Raw genomic sequence first — 19438 nt, 5'->3', positions numbered from 1 at the left:
ATATGGGATGTCATACAGCTTCATGTCAATAGAGGCGAACTATCCCTTTAATACATTACACTTAGCTGACGCTTTTTATCCAAAGCAACTTACAGCTATTTAGATACAGGGTATTGGTTACAGCCCCTGGAGCAATGTGGGGTTAGGTGCCTTGCTCAAGGGCACTTCAGTCATGGATAGAGGTAATGGCAGGATTTGAACTTGCAACCCTCTGATCTTAAGTCCACCTCCCTAACCACTAGGCCACGGCTGCTGAGTCTTTAAAGATGGAAAGATTCGGCAGTGAGAAGGTGAAGCTTTCCCGCTCCATCTTTGTTCCAACCCTCACCTTTTTGCTCACAGATCTGGGCAGTGACGCAGTTACACGCGGCCGAAATGAGTTTCTTGTGAGCGTGGCTGGGCTCAGCCTCACAGGCAGGAGCCACTGCTCCACATAGAGGTGGTTCCTCTGGTTAGGATGCCTCCGGGTCGCCTCCCTTCGGAGGTTTTCCAGGCCCGTCCTGCTGGGAGGAGGCCCCGGGGCTGACCCAGACCTCACTGAGGGGACGATATATCCCTTCTGGCCTGGGAGCGCCCCCGGGATCCCCCAGGAGCAGCTGGGGAGGAGAGTCTGGGTTTCCCTGCTGTATCTGGAAGTGGAAGATCGTAGACGGATGACCTCGCCCATCTGAGACTCTCTGTGGCTAATTTTGCTAAAAATCTCCCAGCGGGCACCTTGATTTTATTCATCATGGAAACATTGAATATTTTTTCATTCATTTGAAGCTCTGCGCCTACAAATGAGCTGAATGTAAAACAGAAACACGTGTTTGTGTGTGTTGACGCGTTAAAAACGGACAAACCCCCCCCCCCGTCAGAGAAAAGAATGAAAGCAGAGAAGGTTACTCAGTTTTTTTTAATCACAAGTTTTACATTAAGAGTGAATTTCTCACATATTAACAAAGCACGCTGTTCATGAACAAGCAACAATAAGACCTACGTAATAACATTAAGTTAGCTCGCCGTTCCCTGCTGATGTCCTCTTTCTTATCCGGTGCTGCAGCACATCCCGCCGCGTCCACCTCGTCACTTTTAGCACTTTTGTCACTTTTATCTCGCAGAAAAGACGGTCTGTGCCCAATTACAAATGTACAATCTATACATACAATGTATATTAACAATTTAACAGAAAGTGCTGTAAATTCATGCTACAGTGCTGTGCTAAATCAAGACCTACAAGTACTCTCTGCCTAAATATTTCTTCACAAAGAGTAACCCAACTGCTTGTGGAAGCTGTGAAACTGCAGTCAGATTCCTCCACCTAAAACGACTAAAACCTAAACTTAAAAACTGTTCGTTCGAGCAGTCGAATAAAGTTCTTGTGATGCTACAATTCGATGTGTGTAAACGATAAATTCATACGACGCAATCCTTTACGGATGCTTTCTACCGTGTCTGTTATACGGACGAATGCTAAAAAGTACAAAAGAAATGAGCCGATGAGAGACGGAGGCGTGTGGCTGACAAACGTTGGTGGTCCCGAATGATTCGTGGTTCAAATCAAAGCTTCACCCGACAGAAACTAAAAGAAAAATAAAAAAGAGCCTGTTGTGGAGATGAGCTCGGGTGAGAATCGGTTTTGGAACAGTGTTGTTTTCAGAGTGTCGGGGCGGGTGGAGCTCAGCGCAGCGAGTTGGTGGGCATGCAGTCGCACAGAGCCCTCCTCTCCGCCCTCAGCACCAGCGTCTCCGTCTGCAAGGCAAAGAAAAAAAACAAGCATCTCAGCGCTCCAGAGAGGGAAGTTTGTGTTTTTCCCAGCAGTCAAACGCTTAGAAAACACACAAAGATGATGGTTTCTGAATGAAAATACAAAAATCTAACAAGAAACAGAATCAAATCTGAACACTGACTCCACTTGTTTGGATAATACATGCAGGAAACACATCCAGTATCTGCTAAATGAAACTTTAAAGGAGGTTTTCACATCTTTTAGATTTAAATTTATTCTAAGACGAGTCACGAGTTACGATTAGGGCTGGGCGAGTTAACTCGTTATTATCGCGTTAACTCGTTAATTATTTAACGCCGACAAATATTTTATCAGGTATTAACGCAGGTTTTATTATTTATCTTATTATTGTAAAAGTCTGCTGCTCACAGGCTTTTATTATTGTAAAAGTCTGCTGCTCACAGGCTTTTATTTTGTAAAAGTCTGTTTCTGTCTGCTGTGGAACAGGAAAAGAAAGTAATCGGCGGATCCACCAAACATGGAGAAGGGTATGGAACTTTTACTCGGCCATTTTCATGTTAAAGTTCTTCCAGACGGCGGAGTCGACAGAACCAAAGTCATCTGTAAACACTGCCAAGTTGAATTGTCTTCTCAGCGTAGTAGTTCCAGTCTAAAATATCACTTAAAGGCAAAACACACAACTGATAGCAGCAAGTCATTCAAGGAAACAGACAGTGGAGCGAGGCTTCTACATAAAAACTACAGAAAGATGCTGATGTTAAAAGTGTGTTTGCACAACAAATGTTATGGCACTTTCATTCATATGGCAGCACATTTAAAATAAAGCTAAATGCTAAAAGCTATACACTACTTTTAAATTAATTTTTGCATTTTACGTACAAATGCGATTAATCGTGAACATTTTAATCGTTGCCCAGCCCTAGTTACGATACACGTAGAGCCGCAAATAGAACCCGATAGGAACAGAAACTCCGTCTTATCCACGTTAATTCAACTGATGTAAAGCGACTTATAGCTGGAGAAGATGGGGAAGAGAGGGAGGGGTCGTCTGCCGCCCAGAAGGCTGCGATTCCTGGCTCTCTTAGGACACTTTGACCACATGTCACCCCCCCCCCACATGTGTGCGATAGAGAGAAAAAGCCATGTGCAGACTAAGAGGAGCTGTTTGGAGTGTAAAAACTAGACTAGAAAAACCCAATAAATAACAGTCCATTTACCTGCAGCCTTCTAATTATAGGTCAGTCATCTGCTGAGCTACATTTTATTTTATTTAATGAATGTAAAGCAGGTGAATCTCTGGCTGTTAGGGAAGCAGTTGCTCATCCAGGAATTAAAATGCTTTAGTTGTTTAGTGATTTACTTTATAAGACGTATGTGGATATGAATACAACCACACAGACATCATTTAATGCATTTGGTTCAAATTAAGGACAAAGACAAAGATATCGTATGTTTCAGTCATGATTTGGATTTAAAAAAAAGGTTAAAATCTTTGAAAGTTATCAGAAAAGAGATTTTGAACGATCCGTCTCTCTTTCGTTACCACGCTAAACCACTTATCCTGGACCTGAGAGGAGGTTTCTTTGTAATACAGACACACATAAGATACACTGTGCAGCGTGTTCCACACAATCATCCTCAGCTGGTGTTTGTCGTGCATTTAAAACCCTGAACATTCCTTAAATTAAAGGATTTTAAGAAGAACTTGACGTGCAAATGAACTCGACTGACCCTGGCATCAAGGTTGAAAGCCGTCTTCTTTAGATCCTGCAGCGCTCTCTGCATGAACTCGAAGGCATGACAGTCCACACAAGGACGACCTGGAAGCAGAAAGAAAGAGTTCAGGTGTTCATTCGTAGGTTTGGTGAGAAGAAAACTATAACTCACGGGAAAATATTGACGAGCATCGTGTTTGACGAGCACAGAAATCATTTTTATCTCAATTTGCATCGTGTTTATGTGTAAAAGACGTCTGTGGCGTATGCGGTGGGTTTTGAGATTTACAGAGCTGGTCATCGGTCCACTTCTTTACATTTATATTACTGACTCCTAAGTGTTAAAGTGATAACATCAAATTAAACGCAGATCATGACGACGTTTCTGGACCTCGGTGCTGCATTTGATACAGTCGACCTGAACATATTGATCCACAGGCTGGAAAACCGGGTGGCACTCTCTACTATAACACTAAACTGGTTTAAACCTTATTTAAAACACAGAGAATACTTTGTGTGTGGGCAATTACACGTCTGACAGGACAAAAAAAGGCATGTGGAGTTCCTCAGGGTTCAATACTGGAGCCTCTTTTATTCAACATTTACAGGCTTCCATGGTTACGCAGACGACACACAAATCTACATCACCAGGTCGCCTGGAGATTATAATCCTTTACAAACACAAATTAAGCGTCTAAAACAAATAAACAACCGGATGATCCAGACTTTATTTCAGTTAAAAAAAAGAGAAAACAGAAGTCACCGGCTGTGGAGCCAAAGAAGAACGATTAAAAATCTGTGCTCAAGTTCAGTTTCTAATGTTAAAAACCTCAAAACCAAGACAGAAATCTGCTTGTTATTATGGACTCAGACCTGAACTTTATCAGTCGTATCAACTCAGTTATGAAGTCGGCCGACTACGAGCTGAAGAATAATTTAAGGATTAAAGTAGATTACAGTAACAGAAAAGTGGATCATATCACCCCATCTCAGGTCTCTACACTGTAGAGTTAGTTTACTAAAGTTAGACTTTAAATGGTTTAATCTCTAAATTAAAACCTTTAAGACGTCTCAGGTCTTTGGGAACAGGTTTGATTTCTGTTCACACAGTTAGAACTGACCAGGAAGAAGCTGCTTTCAGTCTTTATGAACCATAAACGTGGAACAAACTCACAGATAAATGCAGGTCTGCGTCCACACGTGCTTCTTTTAAATCAAATCAAATTATTTGTATAGCACATTTCATGTACAAAACAATTCAAAGTGCTTCACATAAAATAAAAGCATTGCAACAGGGAGTGGAAGAAGCATTAAATACATAAAAGTATGTAAAGAAACAAATAAAATAATTTAAATGAATTTAAAAACAAGCAACAGTCCAAATGAATTTAAAGATATCGTGCAAAAACATTGATACTTTCCTGTCCACTGCATTTATTAACCGATTTGATTGGACTGAGGGACTTTGATTAATCGTTTTTGCTGCGCTGGATCTCTTTGTATGTGTTTTCCTCTTCGTTTAACTGTAATTTTGTTCCTTTTTGACGCTTTTATTCTTTATGTAAAGCACTCTGAATCACCTTCTTGTTGAATTGTGCTATATTAAGTGCAGTTGGCTTTTACCATTAACATGAATCAAGTCCACGGTAACAATTATCAATCATATAAAACAAAGGTCTGGGTGTATAAATGTTTGCTTTGTTAAATCCCTGATAAAAAAAAAAAAAAAAAAAGGCCCAGATTCATGATGTGAGCCATTCACCAATGAGAGTGACCTCCAATTCCCACTGTGTGCTCCCTGCGGGACGCCTCATCATTAGGTGGTGAAAACACCACAATGGCTGACACATTTCCACCTCCACACACGTTCAAAAACGCGCACTGAACGGACAAAATAAAACAAATGTTATTTTTGAATCCACCTACTTTCAGCTGGGATGACGGTCCCTGCCTCCTGGTCCGCATCGGATGCGCCGACACAGACGAGCTGGACCGCCAGCAGGACCACCGCAGCCTGGATATACCCACTGGATGGCATGGCTAAGATGCAGTCAGGTTCTTTAAATAAGGATATAACAAAAATATAGAAAGCTTCGTGGATAATTACACTGATTCGTCTGCACGGCGGACAACAAATAAAATAAAATGCACATAAATAACCGGCTTTCTTGATCAAATGTCCTTTTTTTTTTCATCGGTAAATATTGTCGTTATAAATGCAGTCCGCAGAGAGAAAAGACAACAAACAGCATAATATTAACCTACCGTCGGATATTCAGCGGAACCAGATTAGTGTGAAATGACCACCGAGAGATGTTTTATGTGGATCTGCGAACTGCGCATGCGTGTGGGTTCACCGATAATTTGTTTTGGGGGCCAGAATAAAGGCTTCCGGGTGGTAACAATGTTCAAAATAAAGCATTTTTAAACTACATTTGGATAAATTAAATGATAAAAGGTTGTTTTTTACTTAAGGAAGTACTCAACATGTGTATTTTAAGGCTCTGTGTTCTTTTATTTCTTTTAAAATACTGTAACTTTCTTTATTTCACAGCTTAGACAGATAGAAAGACTCTTTTTTTAGTCCTATACACGATCCTAAATCTCCTCCTATGTTTAGTACCGAGCTGAAATTCAACTTAATTTTCCTACTAATGTTCTGTCATCAAGGGTCTAAAATACTAAACAATCATATTTAATAAGATGTATGTGAATATAAATAGAATTATATGTCATTTGATGCAATTTTATTTGGATTCACTCATATAATGTGAGAAAAAGGTTATATTTCAGTAATAATTAAAGTTAAATAATCTTTAATATTCAACACGAATAAGCCTCAGAATTAAGCTTCACTTTCATGATCATTTTTATTTTCCTACCAAGGAAAAGACCTGACCTGCCAGTCTCTGCCCAACCCAACTACGAGCTGGTTAGTTTCATACTCATGCCTGCTCAAATATGAACTAATGTGGAAATATAATGTTAGCCGTGTACATTTATGTCTCATACATCCATAAAGATGTTTTAAAAGCTGTATTAGCAGAATAATATTTCAATTACATGGGAAAAACAGGAACTTTATTTGTGATTTTCAAATGTTACAACAATATTTGGCAGAAAAAACTGGGGGCAACTTCAAATAATTCAAAGATATAAAATCTCTATCAAATTAAGAGCAAAGCGGGATTTTTTAAAATGAAACCGATGACACAAATATACCAAAAAACACAGAAGAAGAGATGATCTGTTGTCTTTCACTGTTGTTATTATCTTAATTCAATCTATAAGTGGTTCTCTTTTTTTTTGTTACAATTTAAACTTTTTTTTATTTTTCAAACAATAACAATGAACAAACAATAATCCACATTATATTATTATACAATATAAATTCAGTCCTTAACAAGTGACTTCAAGTGAATTGTACAACACTACACACACAAAATTAAATAGTAAAAGGAACGAATGTATGCAAAAACAAAAATTAACAAATAAAAAATATATATATATAAACATAATCATACACATCAGTATTAGTATATTAGTAAAAAAATAAAATGAATAACAAATAATAATAAAATAAATAAATACAAACAAAAGTGATGCCAAACGAAATCTGGACATGAAGTTTCAAGAGTTCAGCTGTATAAGCCTATTCAGGTGCCTAAGTATTTGAGCTGGAGAGGGTCGCTAATTGAATATAAGCCAGGTAGGGGCCCCATTTTCGATCATAATCATCTAGTTTGTTCAATAATTTAAATGATAACCTTTCTAAAGAAGCTAGTTGGCCGAGAGAAGTATGCCAGTGATTAAGCGATGGAGCTGAAGAAGATTTCCATTCCAATATTAATAATTTCCTACCCAGCATAATCGCTGTTTGGGCCCCACTGAGAAAGAAATGAAGGCAGAGCACTCATAACTGAAGGGTCTCCAAGAGTGTAGAGTCTATTACAAAAAGGAATATCTTTGCCAAGGATCTCACTGTCCTGTGAACTGCTACCCAAGATACCTGAACATCTGGGCACTCCCACAGCATGTGTAACAATGTGCCGCTATCCTGCTGGCATCTCCAACCTTTACCATTATTTGCTAATCCCACCCTGTGTAGCCCAACAGGAGTCCAGTATATTCTACGTAATATTTTAAATTGGACTAGTCGAGTCCTCAACTCTCTCTATAAGTGGTTCTCTTAAAAGCCAGAGATGGTTATATACTTTAAAATTGATCTGTTTAGCTTTTGGAGGCATAGGAAAGCCCCTTTCATCACTACAGTGTGGCTAAGAACAAATGGAAAAAGGAATCTGGACACTCATTAATCTGCAACCCACCCAGGAGTGGGTACTTTGTGTTAGCTGTAAACATTCCCAACGTAAATCAATTCATCACATAGTCAGAAAGAGGTCGACACTCTGTGGCCCTCAATTATTAAGCAGTTGGAGATAACAATAAGGAGATGAAAGGATTAAATATTCAAGAATTCATGTCCAAAAAAACACTGGTCAAGCAAAAGAGTGCGTTTTTAAAACCTTTATTAGCACAAATTCACACAATTTAAAACTTGTCACAGCAGGGATAAAACTCATACTTTTCCCTTTGTTTTCATAGTTAATTGTTGACAAATGCCCCCCCTCCCTCTCCTCCCCTCCCCGGTGTGGGCGGGGTCCTGACTGCTGTTTTCTTAGGTAGCCTGTTAAAATGCCCGAACTCAAAACACTTCTTTTTCCAAGATGGCGTCGATGAAGGACAGCGACACCGGCCTGTGGCTGCACAACAAACTGGGATCCACGGACGAGCTGTGGACGCCTCCGAGCATCGCCTCGCTCCTCACCCTGTCGGTGATCGACAACATACGGCTGTGCTTCTCCAGCCTGTCGCCGCCGGTGAAGCTGAAGCTGCTGCTCGGGATGCTGCATCTTCCCAGGCGGACCATGGACGAGGTGGGTCGCTTGGCGTTAGCTAGCCGCTAGCCTGGCAGGTAAAAGGGGACGCTGCTCGCTCTCAGGTCACAGCCGACAGAGGAGTTCACCGCGCGGCTTTCACATTGAACCAAAACACCGCGAGTGCGCGGCGTGCTCGCGGAAAGCCTGCCTCGGGACTTAACGCCGGTTGTTGTTGGCGGCTAGCTAACCGCTAACTAGCTAACGCGAGAAGCGGCAGGCTGGTGTTTAAATCCGCAGCGCACCTTCTTGTTGTCACCTCAGCTTCGCTTCGAGCCGACAACTTGGTTACGAATCGCCCCAACTGACGGGTTCCTCTGTGACTACTTTTCTCGGCGTGTTCATATTTGTTTTTCTCAGCCGCTAACTTCCCCGGCTGCCTGTGCAGCATTAGCCTGGCGCCAGTCGCAGACATTGTGGTGGGACGGACGCAGGAGGGCGGTACCAACTCTCAGTCCGACATATCACCTGTTCCGCTGCCCAAAACCCGTCACCAGTATCCACTCATAAAGTGTAACGCGCCCAGCTCCCAGAGAGTTCATCCCTTGGAGTCATACAAATGTAAAACCAAACGTGTGATAGACTCTTTTTTTCCTTTATCGCGAGACTTTACGCGCTCCCCCCCCCCAAGAAGTGCGTTTTTTACATTTTGGGTTGTTGTTCATTTATAACACAAGTGCACTAAACTGCCTTTATATGTCCATAATTCCTCCTTTGCTTATATCAGAGGAAGCCTGCACCACATTTAGCCAAGAACCTAATATAGAAAAGTGTAATTAAATATTCTTGCGGGAGCTGTTTTCCTAATTTAAACCAATTTCAAAGGTATTAAAAGCATGTTTGTGTGGTTTTAAATGACTGTTCAGCCTCTATTTGGCCCGTCATGACTGTGATGATAAAATGATCTGACGGGTTCCCTTTAATGACGTAAACATGCACATATTATTTGGTGTTTTCTTGTGTTTGCGCTATTTTGCGTCTTGGTTAAATAGATGAGAAAAAGGTTTATTTAGACTCTATAAGTACTGACAACAACCTACTGGTTTGGACCATTTACTATTGAATCATCGGCTACTTTAAGCTGTAATTAAGTAAATCTGAGAAATCATAAAATGAATTATTATAAAGTTGAGATGCTCTTTTTCTCAAAACTGATTTGTTTGGCTTTTATTTGGGTAAAACGAAAATCTTCTGAGGTTTAATCCCCAGTTTCTGGTTTTATGTGACAGAAATGTCTCAAATAGGAGGTCTGAAGCAGCAAATGTGCTTTTTATCTGCTGATAAAGTTGTTTTGCTGATGAAAATTGCTTCAGTGGTTGTACAGCGGTCTGTAAATGTAGTTAGTTGAGCACCTTGTAACTGTAATAACATCAAAACAATCATCTTTTCCCGGCTGTAATAAGCTGGGATTGTCTGCTAACATAAACCATAACTTATATTAATTTTGGTGGTCCAGTTACAGTGAATGTAACGGCTTATTACGCCCATATAACGCAGTTTGGGCTCAAATCACAGTGCAGGGATACACTCAGCTAAACCTAAATGGACCTGGAAGCTCTGCTCATGCTCCAAAGTTATATTAATACAGTTAAATTCCTCATAAAGCTGCTCTGTGTCACATTATTTGAACACTTTGTGACACAAAGTCACCATTTAAGTAATTTAAAGGGGTCTGTGCGGTGGATTCAGCTCCACTCACACAGAGGAAGTTGGAGGCAGCTGACTGTCTTGGATGTTTTCTCGGCCTCAGTCGATACTGTTAGAAGGAAGGTGGTCCCACCTGTGTTTAAACTGCACCTGCTGAACTGAAAGCTGACCTCAGGTGATGTGACCAAGCTGCCTTCTCTTCTGCCAGATGAAGGAGGCCCTGTCGGAGATCATCCAGCTGGCTACGGTGGATTCGGAGCCCTGGGTGCTGATGGTCGCAGACATCCTCAAGTCCTTCCCGGAGACCGGCTCTCTCAATCTGGACTTGGAGGAGCAGAATCCGAACGTGCAGGACATTCTTGGCGAGCTCAGGGAGAAAGGTTTGGGAACCCTTCCTCTAACTGCACAGGTTAGTTGGTCTGTCCTGTGGTTAATTTCTTCTTCTCCTCCTCTTCAGTGGGAGAGTGCGAGGCGTCCGCCATGCTTCCCCTGGAATGCCAGTACCTGAACAAGAGTGCGTTGACCACCTTAGTGGGACCCCTTACTCCTCCCGTCAAACATTTCCAGCTCAAGAGGAAACCCAAGAGTGCAACGCTCAGAGCAGAACTGCTACAGAAATGTAAGTTCCTTTAAAATTCAGCTTGTAGACGCTGCCTTCCTTCACACTACGGATGTCGAAAAGCATTTAAAGTCGCGTCCTAACCGACGCTGAACATCCTGCAGCACAGAGCTGCTGCTGCTGTGTCCAGCAAACCAGCATAAAACTTAGTTTTTACTGTCCTCAGGACTTCAAATGTCACATTTTCTGACCATGTTGGGAGACACCGTGGCTGTGTTCCAAACTGCTTACTACATACTTCCATACTGCATACTCAACGATCAGACAGTATGCAGAGCGTTTACCCACAATGCATTTCGTTACTACCCGAGCCGAAATCAGCCGGCCTGAAGCTGATTTCTCTTAAGCTCTAAACTCTGTAAACTTTAGCAACATTTGAAACATTTTCAGGTGAGAAAGTAGTCGTTTAGATCCCCCAACGTGTTGAAAATCTGACAAAATACCGGCTATTTACAATTTTGTTCCCACGAATTCGGCGCTGCTAAAGCTAGCCGCAGTGAGCAACGCACTTCCGGTTATTTTCACAAAAATAAAATACCCGTTGCCTTTTATCATAGGGAAAGCCATTACGATACAATTGGTGCTTTTGTTTTGAAAACAGGAAGTGAACCTACCCTCATTGTAGCTAGCTTGAAACTGCCGTTTTGACAGGAAATGACGATCGGCGACGTCACGTTACGTTGCATCTTGGGTAGTTTGAGTATGAGTAGTAACCTCATGATGCATACCCAACATTTCAGAGAATCTAGTATGCATTCGGGAACTTAAAAAAAAGTTAAAGTTAGTAGTAGTAGGAGTAGTAGGCGGTTTCGAACACAGCCCATGACAGTATTTTACAGCTACTCAAAGCGTCTTCATACTTATTATGAAACTTTTGCCCCATTAAAATAAATGAAAGTGTGTCTGTTAAAACAAATGTAGAACTGTTCTCTGGATCCTGGATCTCTTACAGGATTAAATTAGAATACAAAGCTACTGATGGACCGTGTAGGACTGGATGATTGGCGGCGTAGAGCGTCAAATACACGGCACTCCTGATGCTTTATGCCGTACGCCGTCAACAAATGCTTTAGCGTGTAGTTGGTGTTTGCCCCCTTGCATGAAAGGATGGTGTGGCACAGGTTACATGTTGCTGTCAGATTCCTTTTTAGTGATGTCGATGGATTGAACCAATCGGAACCGGTTCTCGATTCCCATCCCTAATGATGAGTTTCCTGACTTGGCCACAAACTTTAAATATTAGCCTGGCAACAACTCAAAGCACACGGCTGAACTGCAGCTTGTTGAAAGGCAGGAGTCGGTTAGCAAGTCTGCAGAAGCAAGTCTCTGCATCCAAACACTTATTTCGATTCTAATAGGGCTGGGTAACGATTAAAATGTTTAATCTAATTAATCACATGATTTCCCTGATTAATCGCATTTGTACGTAGAATCCAAAAATGAATCCAAAAGTAGTGTATAGCTTTTAGCATTTAGTTTTATTTTAAATGTGCTGCCATATGAATGAAAGTGCCATAACATTTGTTGTGCAAACACACTTTTAACATCAGCATCTTTCTGTAGTTTTTATGTAGAAGCCTCGCTCCACTGTCTGTTTCCTTGAATAACTTGCTGCTATCAGTTGTGTGTTTTGCCTTTAAGTGATATTTTAGACTGGAACTACTACGCTGAGAAGACAATTCAACTTGGCAGTGTTTACAGGTGACTTTGGTTCTGTCGACTCCGCCGTCTGGAAGAACCTTAAAATGAAAACGGCCGAGTAAAAGTTCCGTACCCTTCTCCATGTTTGGTGGATCCGCCGATTACTTTCTTTTCCAGTTCTGCAGCAGACAGCAGCAGACTTTTACAAAATAAAAGCCTGTGAGCAACAGACTTTTACAAAATAAAAGCCTGTGAGCAACAGACTTTTACAAAATAAAATAAATAATAAAACAGGGGTGGTTTGTGGCGTAGTGTGTTAAGAAGGCGCCCCATGTACAGAGGCTATAGTCCTCGCTGCAGCTTCTTTCTATTTCTAATTTTATTCTTTTATGTTATTGTTGAGTGTTGTACTTTGAGAGTGAAGTTTAACCGGAGTCATATCCCCCCCTTCTAATAATGCAGTTAAAGTGAAAATCAGACGCTCAGAAACGACGTTTTGACATTTATTACATCTTAAAATCGTGACTGAAACACGGTTCCTCCTGCAGTGCTTCTTTTACAGGAAGGTTTACCTGTTTTTATTTGTTTAAACTGTTTCCTTTCCCTTCTGCTCCAGCTACAGAGACGGCACAGCAGCTGAAAAAGACGGCCGGGGTGCCGTTTCACGCCAAAGGGAGAGGACTGGTGAAGAAGATCGACACGACAAGTGAGTTTCAGGCCCATAAATGCTCCTCAGAGCCGCTGTTTTACTGTTAAAGACGACCATCGTTCATTTTGCTGTCTGCATCACAGCTCCTCTGAAGGGGATTCCCAAAGCCCCGTTTCGCAGTCCCACCGCCCCCAGCATGTTCAGCCCTCCCAGTAACCGAACTCCCATCGCTCCCGCGCGGACGCCCCTGCGGAAAGAGCGAGGGGTCAAGGTTCGTCCGGAGTCGTTTGGTTATCCATCGTGGCTCTCTGAGCGCATTTCATGATCTAAAAGAAGGTTTCTTCTGCTCAGCTTTTAGATATTTCAGAGCTGGACATGGTGGGAGCCGGAAGAGAGGCCAAGAGGAGAAGGAAGACTCTGGGTAATTTATCCGTCTGTCACACCAAACGGACATATGTGATGGTGCTGATGCTTACGTGATGTTTCCTTCTGATGTAGAAACGGATCCTGGAGAGAAAGCAACCAAAGAAGAGGCGGTGGTGGAGAACACCACGCCAGACTACGCCGCCGGCCTCGTTTCTGCTCAGGTTCTTCACTTCGTCTCTTTCTCTGAGTCTCCGTCATGATCATCGGCTGTGTTCGAAACCGCATACTACATACTGCATACTGCATACTACATACTGCATACTACATACTGCATACTGCATACTACATACTGCATACTGCATACTACATACTGCATACCACATACTGCATACTACCTACTGCATACTACATACTGCATACCACATACTGCACACCACATACTGCATACTACCTACTGCATACTACCTACTGCATACTACATACTACATACTGCATACTACATACTAAATACTGCATACCGCATACTGCATACTGCATACTGCATACTACATACTGCATACTACATACTGCATACTGCATACTACACACTACATACTGCATACTGCATACTTCCATACTACATACTACATACTGTATACTTCCATACTACATACTACATACTGCATACTTCCATACTACATACTGCATACTGCATACTACATACTACATACTGCATACTGCATACTTCCATACTGCATACTGCATACTGCATACTTCCATACTGCATACTGCATACTGCATACTGCATACTACATACTGCATACTACATACTGCATACTGCATACTACATACTGCATACTGCATACTATATACTGCATACTGCACACTACATACTGCACACTACATACTGCATACTTCCATACTACATACTGCATACTGCATACTTCCATACTGCATACTTCATACTGCATACTGCATACTGCATACTACATACTGCATACTACATACTTCCATACTGCATACTACATACTGCACACTACATACTGCATACTACATACTGCATACTTCCATACTACATACTACATACTGCATACTTCCATACTACATACTGCATACTACATACTGCATACTGCATACTTCCATACTGCATACTTCATACTGCATACTGCATACTACATACTGCATACTTCCATACTGCATACTTCATACTGCATACTACATACTGCATACTGCATACTACATACTGCATACTGCATACTTCCATACTGCATACTGCATACTTCCATACTGCATACTACATACTGCATACTGCATACTACATACTGCACACTACATACTGCATACTGCATACTTACATACTGCATACTGCATACTACATACTACATACTGCATACTGCATACTTCCATACTGCATACTTCCATACTGCATACTTCCATACTGCATACTTCATACTGCATACTGCATACTACATACTACATACTGCATACTTCCATACTGCATACTACATACTACATACTGCATACTACATACTGCATACTTCCATACTACATACTACATACTGCATACTGCATACTACATACTTCCATTCTGCATACTGATCGATCAGACAGTATGCAGAGCGTTTACCCACAATGCATTTCGCTCTGACCTAAAGCTGATTTCCCTTAAGCTCTAAACTCTGTAAACTTTAGCAACATTTGAAACATTTTCAGGCGAGAAAGTAGTCGTTTAGATCCCCAACGTGTTGAAAACCTGACTAAATATCGGCTGTTTACAATTTTGTTCCCACGAATTTGGCGCTACTAAAGCTAGCCGCAGTGAGCAACGCACTTCCGGTTATTTTCACAAAATAAAATACCCGTTGCCTTTTATCATAGGGAAAGCCATTACCATACAATTGGTGCTTTTGTTTTGAAAACAGGAAGTGAACCTACCCTCGTTGTAGCTAGCTTGAAACTGCCGTTTTGACAGGAAATGACGATCGGCGACGTCACGTTACGTTGCATCTTGGGTAGTTTGAGTATGAGTAGTAACCTCATGATGCATACCCAACATTTCGGCAAATCTAGTATGCATCCGGGAACTTCTCGCTTACTAAAACTCGCATACTAACTCAAAACGTTAGTAGGAGTAGTAGGAGAAGTATGCGGTTTCGAACACAGCCATCATCACTCTTTTTGTTTTTCTTCTTCAGAAACTGGGGGCGCTCAACGAGAATCCTCTGCCATCGACCAGCTACCTACCAGCCACGCCCAGCATGGTTCCCTCCTCCTCTTACATTCCCAGCTCCGAGGCACAGCCAGGTCAGTGAGGTCAACACGCCGTCCTGAGCGTGGTGTGAAGGGAACGTCGCTAACTCCCCGCTTACGTTGAGCTCATTGCATCTTTTCATCAACTTTCCTCCACAGCGAACGCCGGCGGTTCGGGTCGGGACACGCTGCAGGCTGCTCGCCAGCCGGAGGAGTCGGCCACAGCGGGCAATGGTGCCAACTCCACCCTTCCCAACCAGTACAAGCAGAGGACGCCGATGTACAACGCAAGCACCGCAGCAAACCCCGCCACCCCCACATCCCCCAGCACGCCGGCCTCCACCCCGGCCAGCAACGGGCCCCCGGCTGCCACCGCCGCCAGCCAGCCGGAGACCCCCACCCAGCCTCCCAGCACGCCGCAGACCCCCACGCCGACGCCGGCCCCTACGCCGCCACAGCCCCAGCCCAAAAAGAACCTCTCGCTCACGGTAAAGGCCACAAAAGGAGCGGCTTTGTTTTATCTTTCCTTCCCTGCGTTTTAAAGCTCGCTCTGTTTGTGCTCCTCAGAGAGACCAGATGTACGCGGCCCAGGAGATGTTCAAGACGGCCAACAAGGTCACCAGACCAGAGAAGGCGCTCATCCTGGGCTTCATGGCTGGATCCAGAGGTACGTGGGGGGGGGGGGTCACTGAGTTCCATACCGGCGCAGAAACACAACATATTCTGTCAGTATGAGAAGTCTGTGGCTGTGTTCAAAACCGCATACTACATACTAGGGTTGGTAATGAATAATTGGTGATCGATTATTTGTTTGTAAGAATTTATTAGAATAAAATTCTAAGCCTAATAAATAATTGTTCTAGTCGCGCGCATTATGAGAACAGCTATAACGTCCGGTATCTTGGGTGACAACAGACTAGCAGTGATGAAGCGGGCTAGGAGAAGTGCAGTGTGGGACCGTTTCTCTAGAAAAGACGATAAAGTCCAATGTAATTATTGTGAGGCCCTGTTTACCTACCATAGTGCAACGTCTCCACTAATATATCATCTAAAAAATGTACATCCGAACGTTAATTCCGGCGAAGCCAGCTCAAGCGGAGGGCAGCCAACCATTCAGGCTACACTAGCTAGGAGGATGTGTGATGACAAGCGAGCTAATGAAATCACCAAACGCATAGTAAATATGATTGTGAAAGATATGTTGCCTTTAAGTGTGGCTGACGGCGAGGGTTTTCGGGAACTTATGGGATTTAATGAGCCAGGATACCGTATTCCATCCAGATTTTTATGAACAAAAACACATGGGCGAGTCTGTGATAGATAATGTATGCAGGCAGTCCGTGCAGGCAGTTGTTTATTAGCCTACTGTTGTTTGTTAGCCCATTTCTTACCTTTCTGTAGCCTGTAAGGTAGCCTGCATCTGGCCAATACGTTGGCACGACAGTCAGCTTTAACAGTTCAGTGATACAATATGGCAATAAGCCAGGTTTTGATCTCATTATTGTGTATTTATGTCCAATTTGATGACCGTCAATTTCGTTCGTAGCCTACGGTAACGTAATCTAAGTTAAAACTCAATTGTCAAATAGGCTAATTGCCGCCAGCGTTGAGCTGAAGTTTAACAGAATACAGTCATTAGACCGTGTTATTTCTTAATGTCATTATTTTCCAATGTTATTATTATTTTCATTTTTCAAAGGTTTAGTCAAGGCTGTAGCCTACTTTTTTTTTCAAAGTGATCAGGCAGTGATGCGTTTGCATAGCCTACTTGTTAAAAATCCGTCGGATGCCATAATGCACTGTGATAATCTAAAGTTGACTACTAAATGGCATATTTTCTTAATAAATCTATTTTTGATAAATCAGTCCTGTCGTGTGCGTGTTTTGACCTTAATTTGTGTGGGGGTGATGGTGAAGGCAAAACCATGTCGATGGCTCTGAGCGGGGACAAGTGACGTCATGCTTTAGTGAATAATCGATTAATTGTTTGATAACGTTATCAATATTCGAACATGAAAATTCCTGAAAAGTCCCAACCCTACTACATACTGATCGATCAGACAGTATGCAGAGCGTTTACCCACAATGCATTTCGTTACTACCCGAGCCGAAATCAGCCGGCCTGAAGCTGATTTCTCTAAAGCTCTAAACTCTGTAAACGTTAGCAACATTTGAAACATTTTCAGGTGAGAAAGTAGTCGTTTAGATCCCCAATGTGTTGAAAACCTGACAAAATACCGGCTATTTACAATTCTGTTCCCACGAATTCGGCGCTACTAAAGCTAGCCGCAGTGAGCAACGCACTTCCGGTTATTTTCACAAAATAAAATACCCGTTGTCTTTTATCATAGGGAAAGCCATTACGATACAGTTGGTGCTTTTGTTTTGAAAACAGGAAGTGAACCTACCCTCGCTGTAGCTAGCTTGAAACTGCCGTTTTGACAGGAAATGACGATCGGCGACGTCACGTTACGTTGCATCTTGGGTAGTTTGAGTATGAGTAGTAACCTCATGATGCATACCCAACAATTCGGCGAATCTGGTATGCATCCGGGAACTTCTCGCTTACTCAAACTCACTTACTAACTCAAAATGTTAGTATAAGTAGTAGGAGAAGTATGCGGTTTCGAACACAGCCCTAGTCTTATAATTGGGAGGCAAGAGGCGCCTATTCGCCCGTCCCCCACTCTTATGTCTTCACATAAAGCCTCCATTTGTCTACGAAGAGTCGGTAAAATGAAATTCTGATAAAGCGCTCGACTAACCAGCCCGCTCTCTCCTGTGCCCCTCGCAGAGAACCCGTGCCCGGAGCAGGGTGACATCATCCAGATCAAGCTGAGCGAGCACACAGAGGTTCTGCCCAAAGCCGACGGCACCGGCAGCACCACCATGCTGGTGGACACAGTCTTCGAAATGAACTATTCCACAGGACAGTGGACACGCCTCAAGAAATACAAACCCATCACCAACACCTCCTGAGGCGCCGCGCTCGTTCAAACATGGCAACCCAGAATTTCATGTACGCTTCCACACACACACAAGTATTCACACACATGCACACACACATCTGGGCCAAAACGAGCGCTGGGAGGCTGAGCGACTGACAAGGAGAGAGACATCCTCCCTTTGACTGCACCGCCAAACAAATCCAGAACTCTGAAGGGTATTTTTCTTTCTGTTTTTGTTTCCTTTACCCTTTTATTGTCTCTGTTTTTAAGTCGCTTCCAGTTCCTGAGTGACGCTGCGATCGGGGTGGGGGTGGGGGGGTGGGAGTAACCGTTGACTTGAATGTCCCGCGTTCCGGGGAGAAGACGAGCAGTCTGTATTTTTCTGTACAAACGTGACCTTTGCAGCTTTGTTCTTCTGCCCTTCAGAACAGAATCATGTTTTGTGACAAAACAAAAAGATAAAAACGATATGAGCGTCATCATTAGAGGTGACCAGAAAATAAAGAGAAAAGTAAATGGTTCTTGATGCTGTCGCCTTCTGTTTGGAGACTCATTTTACATCCTTTTTCAGAAGAAGGGAAGACAATAAAGTGACAGACTTAAGGAGTGTTTTTCTCATCTATTCACCTGAAATAACCCCCATGGCATGAAATCTCTCATGGCTCAACACGCAGGTTCACCCTTAAAGGGATAGTTCGCCTCTTTTGACATGAAGCTGTATGACATCTCATATTAGCAACATCATTTATGAACATTTTCTTACCCCCTGCTGCGTCCTGTGAGCAGAGTTCCAGCCTCGTTTTGGTGTTGATGAAGGTAGTCCGGCTAGTTGGCTGGGGTTTAAAAAGTAAAGCGTCTTGCTTCTCAAAACAATATGCGTTCAACAGAGTAATACATTTGCATCACAAAATCGTTCTCCAGGAAAAAGTCAGACCTCACAATCGCTTGGCCCTATTTT

General features: G+C 42.6%; 2 protein-coding genes across 2 annotated transcripts; one reads left to right on the top strand and one right to left on the bottom strand.

The window, feature by feature from the left end:
- Positions 1–877: 877 nt before the first annotated feature.
- On the bottom strand, positions 878–5796 carry nicol1 (NELL2 interacting cell ontogeny regulator 1). The gene is made up of 4 exons (XM_075451080.1): positions 5710–5796; positions 5371–5502; positions 3461–3549; positions 878–1731 (listed from the first exon to the last, which is right to left on the bottom strand). Exons 2-4 carry the CDS (start codon positions 5480–5482, stop codon positions 1660–1662), a joined length of 273 nt encoding a protein of 90 aa, XP_075307195.1. The 5' UTR covers positions 5483–5502; positions 5710–5796; the 3' UTR covers positions 878–1659.
- Positions 5797–8133: 2337 nt separating this feature from the next.
- nelfa (negative elongation factor complex member A) lies at positions 8134–19083 on the top strand. Its single transcript, XM_075451025.1, has 11 exons — positions 8134–8381; positions 10237–10408; positions 10486–10647; positions 12905–12994; positions 13081–13208; positions 13289–13358; positions 13436–13524; positions 15478–15586; positions 15692–16020; positions 16100–16199; positions 18327–19083. The coding sequence occupies exons 1-11, from the start codon at positions 8172–8174 to the stop codon at positions 18509–18511; spliced, it is 1644 nt and encodes a 547-aa protein (XP_075307140.1). The 5' UTR covers positions 8134–8171; the 3' UTR covers positions 18512–19083.
- The last annotated feature ends 355 nt before the right edge of the window (positions 19084–19438 follow it).

This window comes from Odontesthes bonariensis, chromosome 19, assembly GCF_027942865.1.
Source record: "Odontesthes bonariensis isolate fOdoBon6 chromosome 19, fOdoBon6.hap1, whole genome shotgun sequence".
Lineage (NCBI taxonomy): Eukaryota > Metazoa > Chordata > Actinopteri > Atheriniformes > Atherinopsidae > Odontesthes > Odontesthes bonariensis.
This window is presented reverse-complemented; position numbering and strand designations above follow the sequence as displayed.

Excerpts from the sequence above, each read along its gene's own strand:
- nicol1 (XM_075451080.1), bottom strand. The coding sequence starts at position 5,482 with ATGCCATCCAGTGGGTATATCCAGGCTGCGGTGGTCCTGCTGGCGGTC. Across the intron at positions 3,550-5,370 it reads GACCGTCATCCCAGCTGAAA|GTCGTCCTTGTGTGGACTGT; the intron begins GTAGGTGGATTC and ends TTCTGCTTCCAG. Across the intron at positions 1,732-3,460 it reads CTTTCAACCTTGATGCCAGG|ACGGAGACGCTGGTGCTGAG; the intron begins GTCAGTCGAGTT and ends TTTGCCTTGCAG.
- nelfa (XM_075451025.1), top strand. The coding sequence starts at position 8,172 with ATGGCGTCGATGAAGGACAGCGACACCGGCCTGTGGCTGCACAACAAA. Across the intron at positions 13,209-13,288 it reads GGAAAGAGCGAGGGGTCAAG|CTTTTAGATATTTCAGAGCT; the intron begins GTTCGTCCGGAG and ends TCTTCTGCTCAG. Across the intron at positions 15,587-15,691 it reads CAGCTCCGAGGCACAGCCAG|CGAACGCCGGCGGTTCGGGT; the intron begins GTCAGTGAGGTC and ends TTTCCTCCACAG.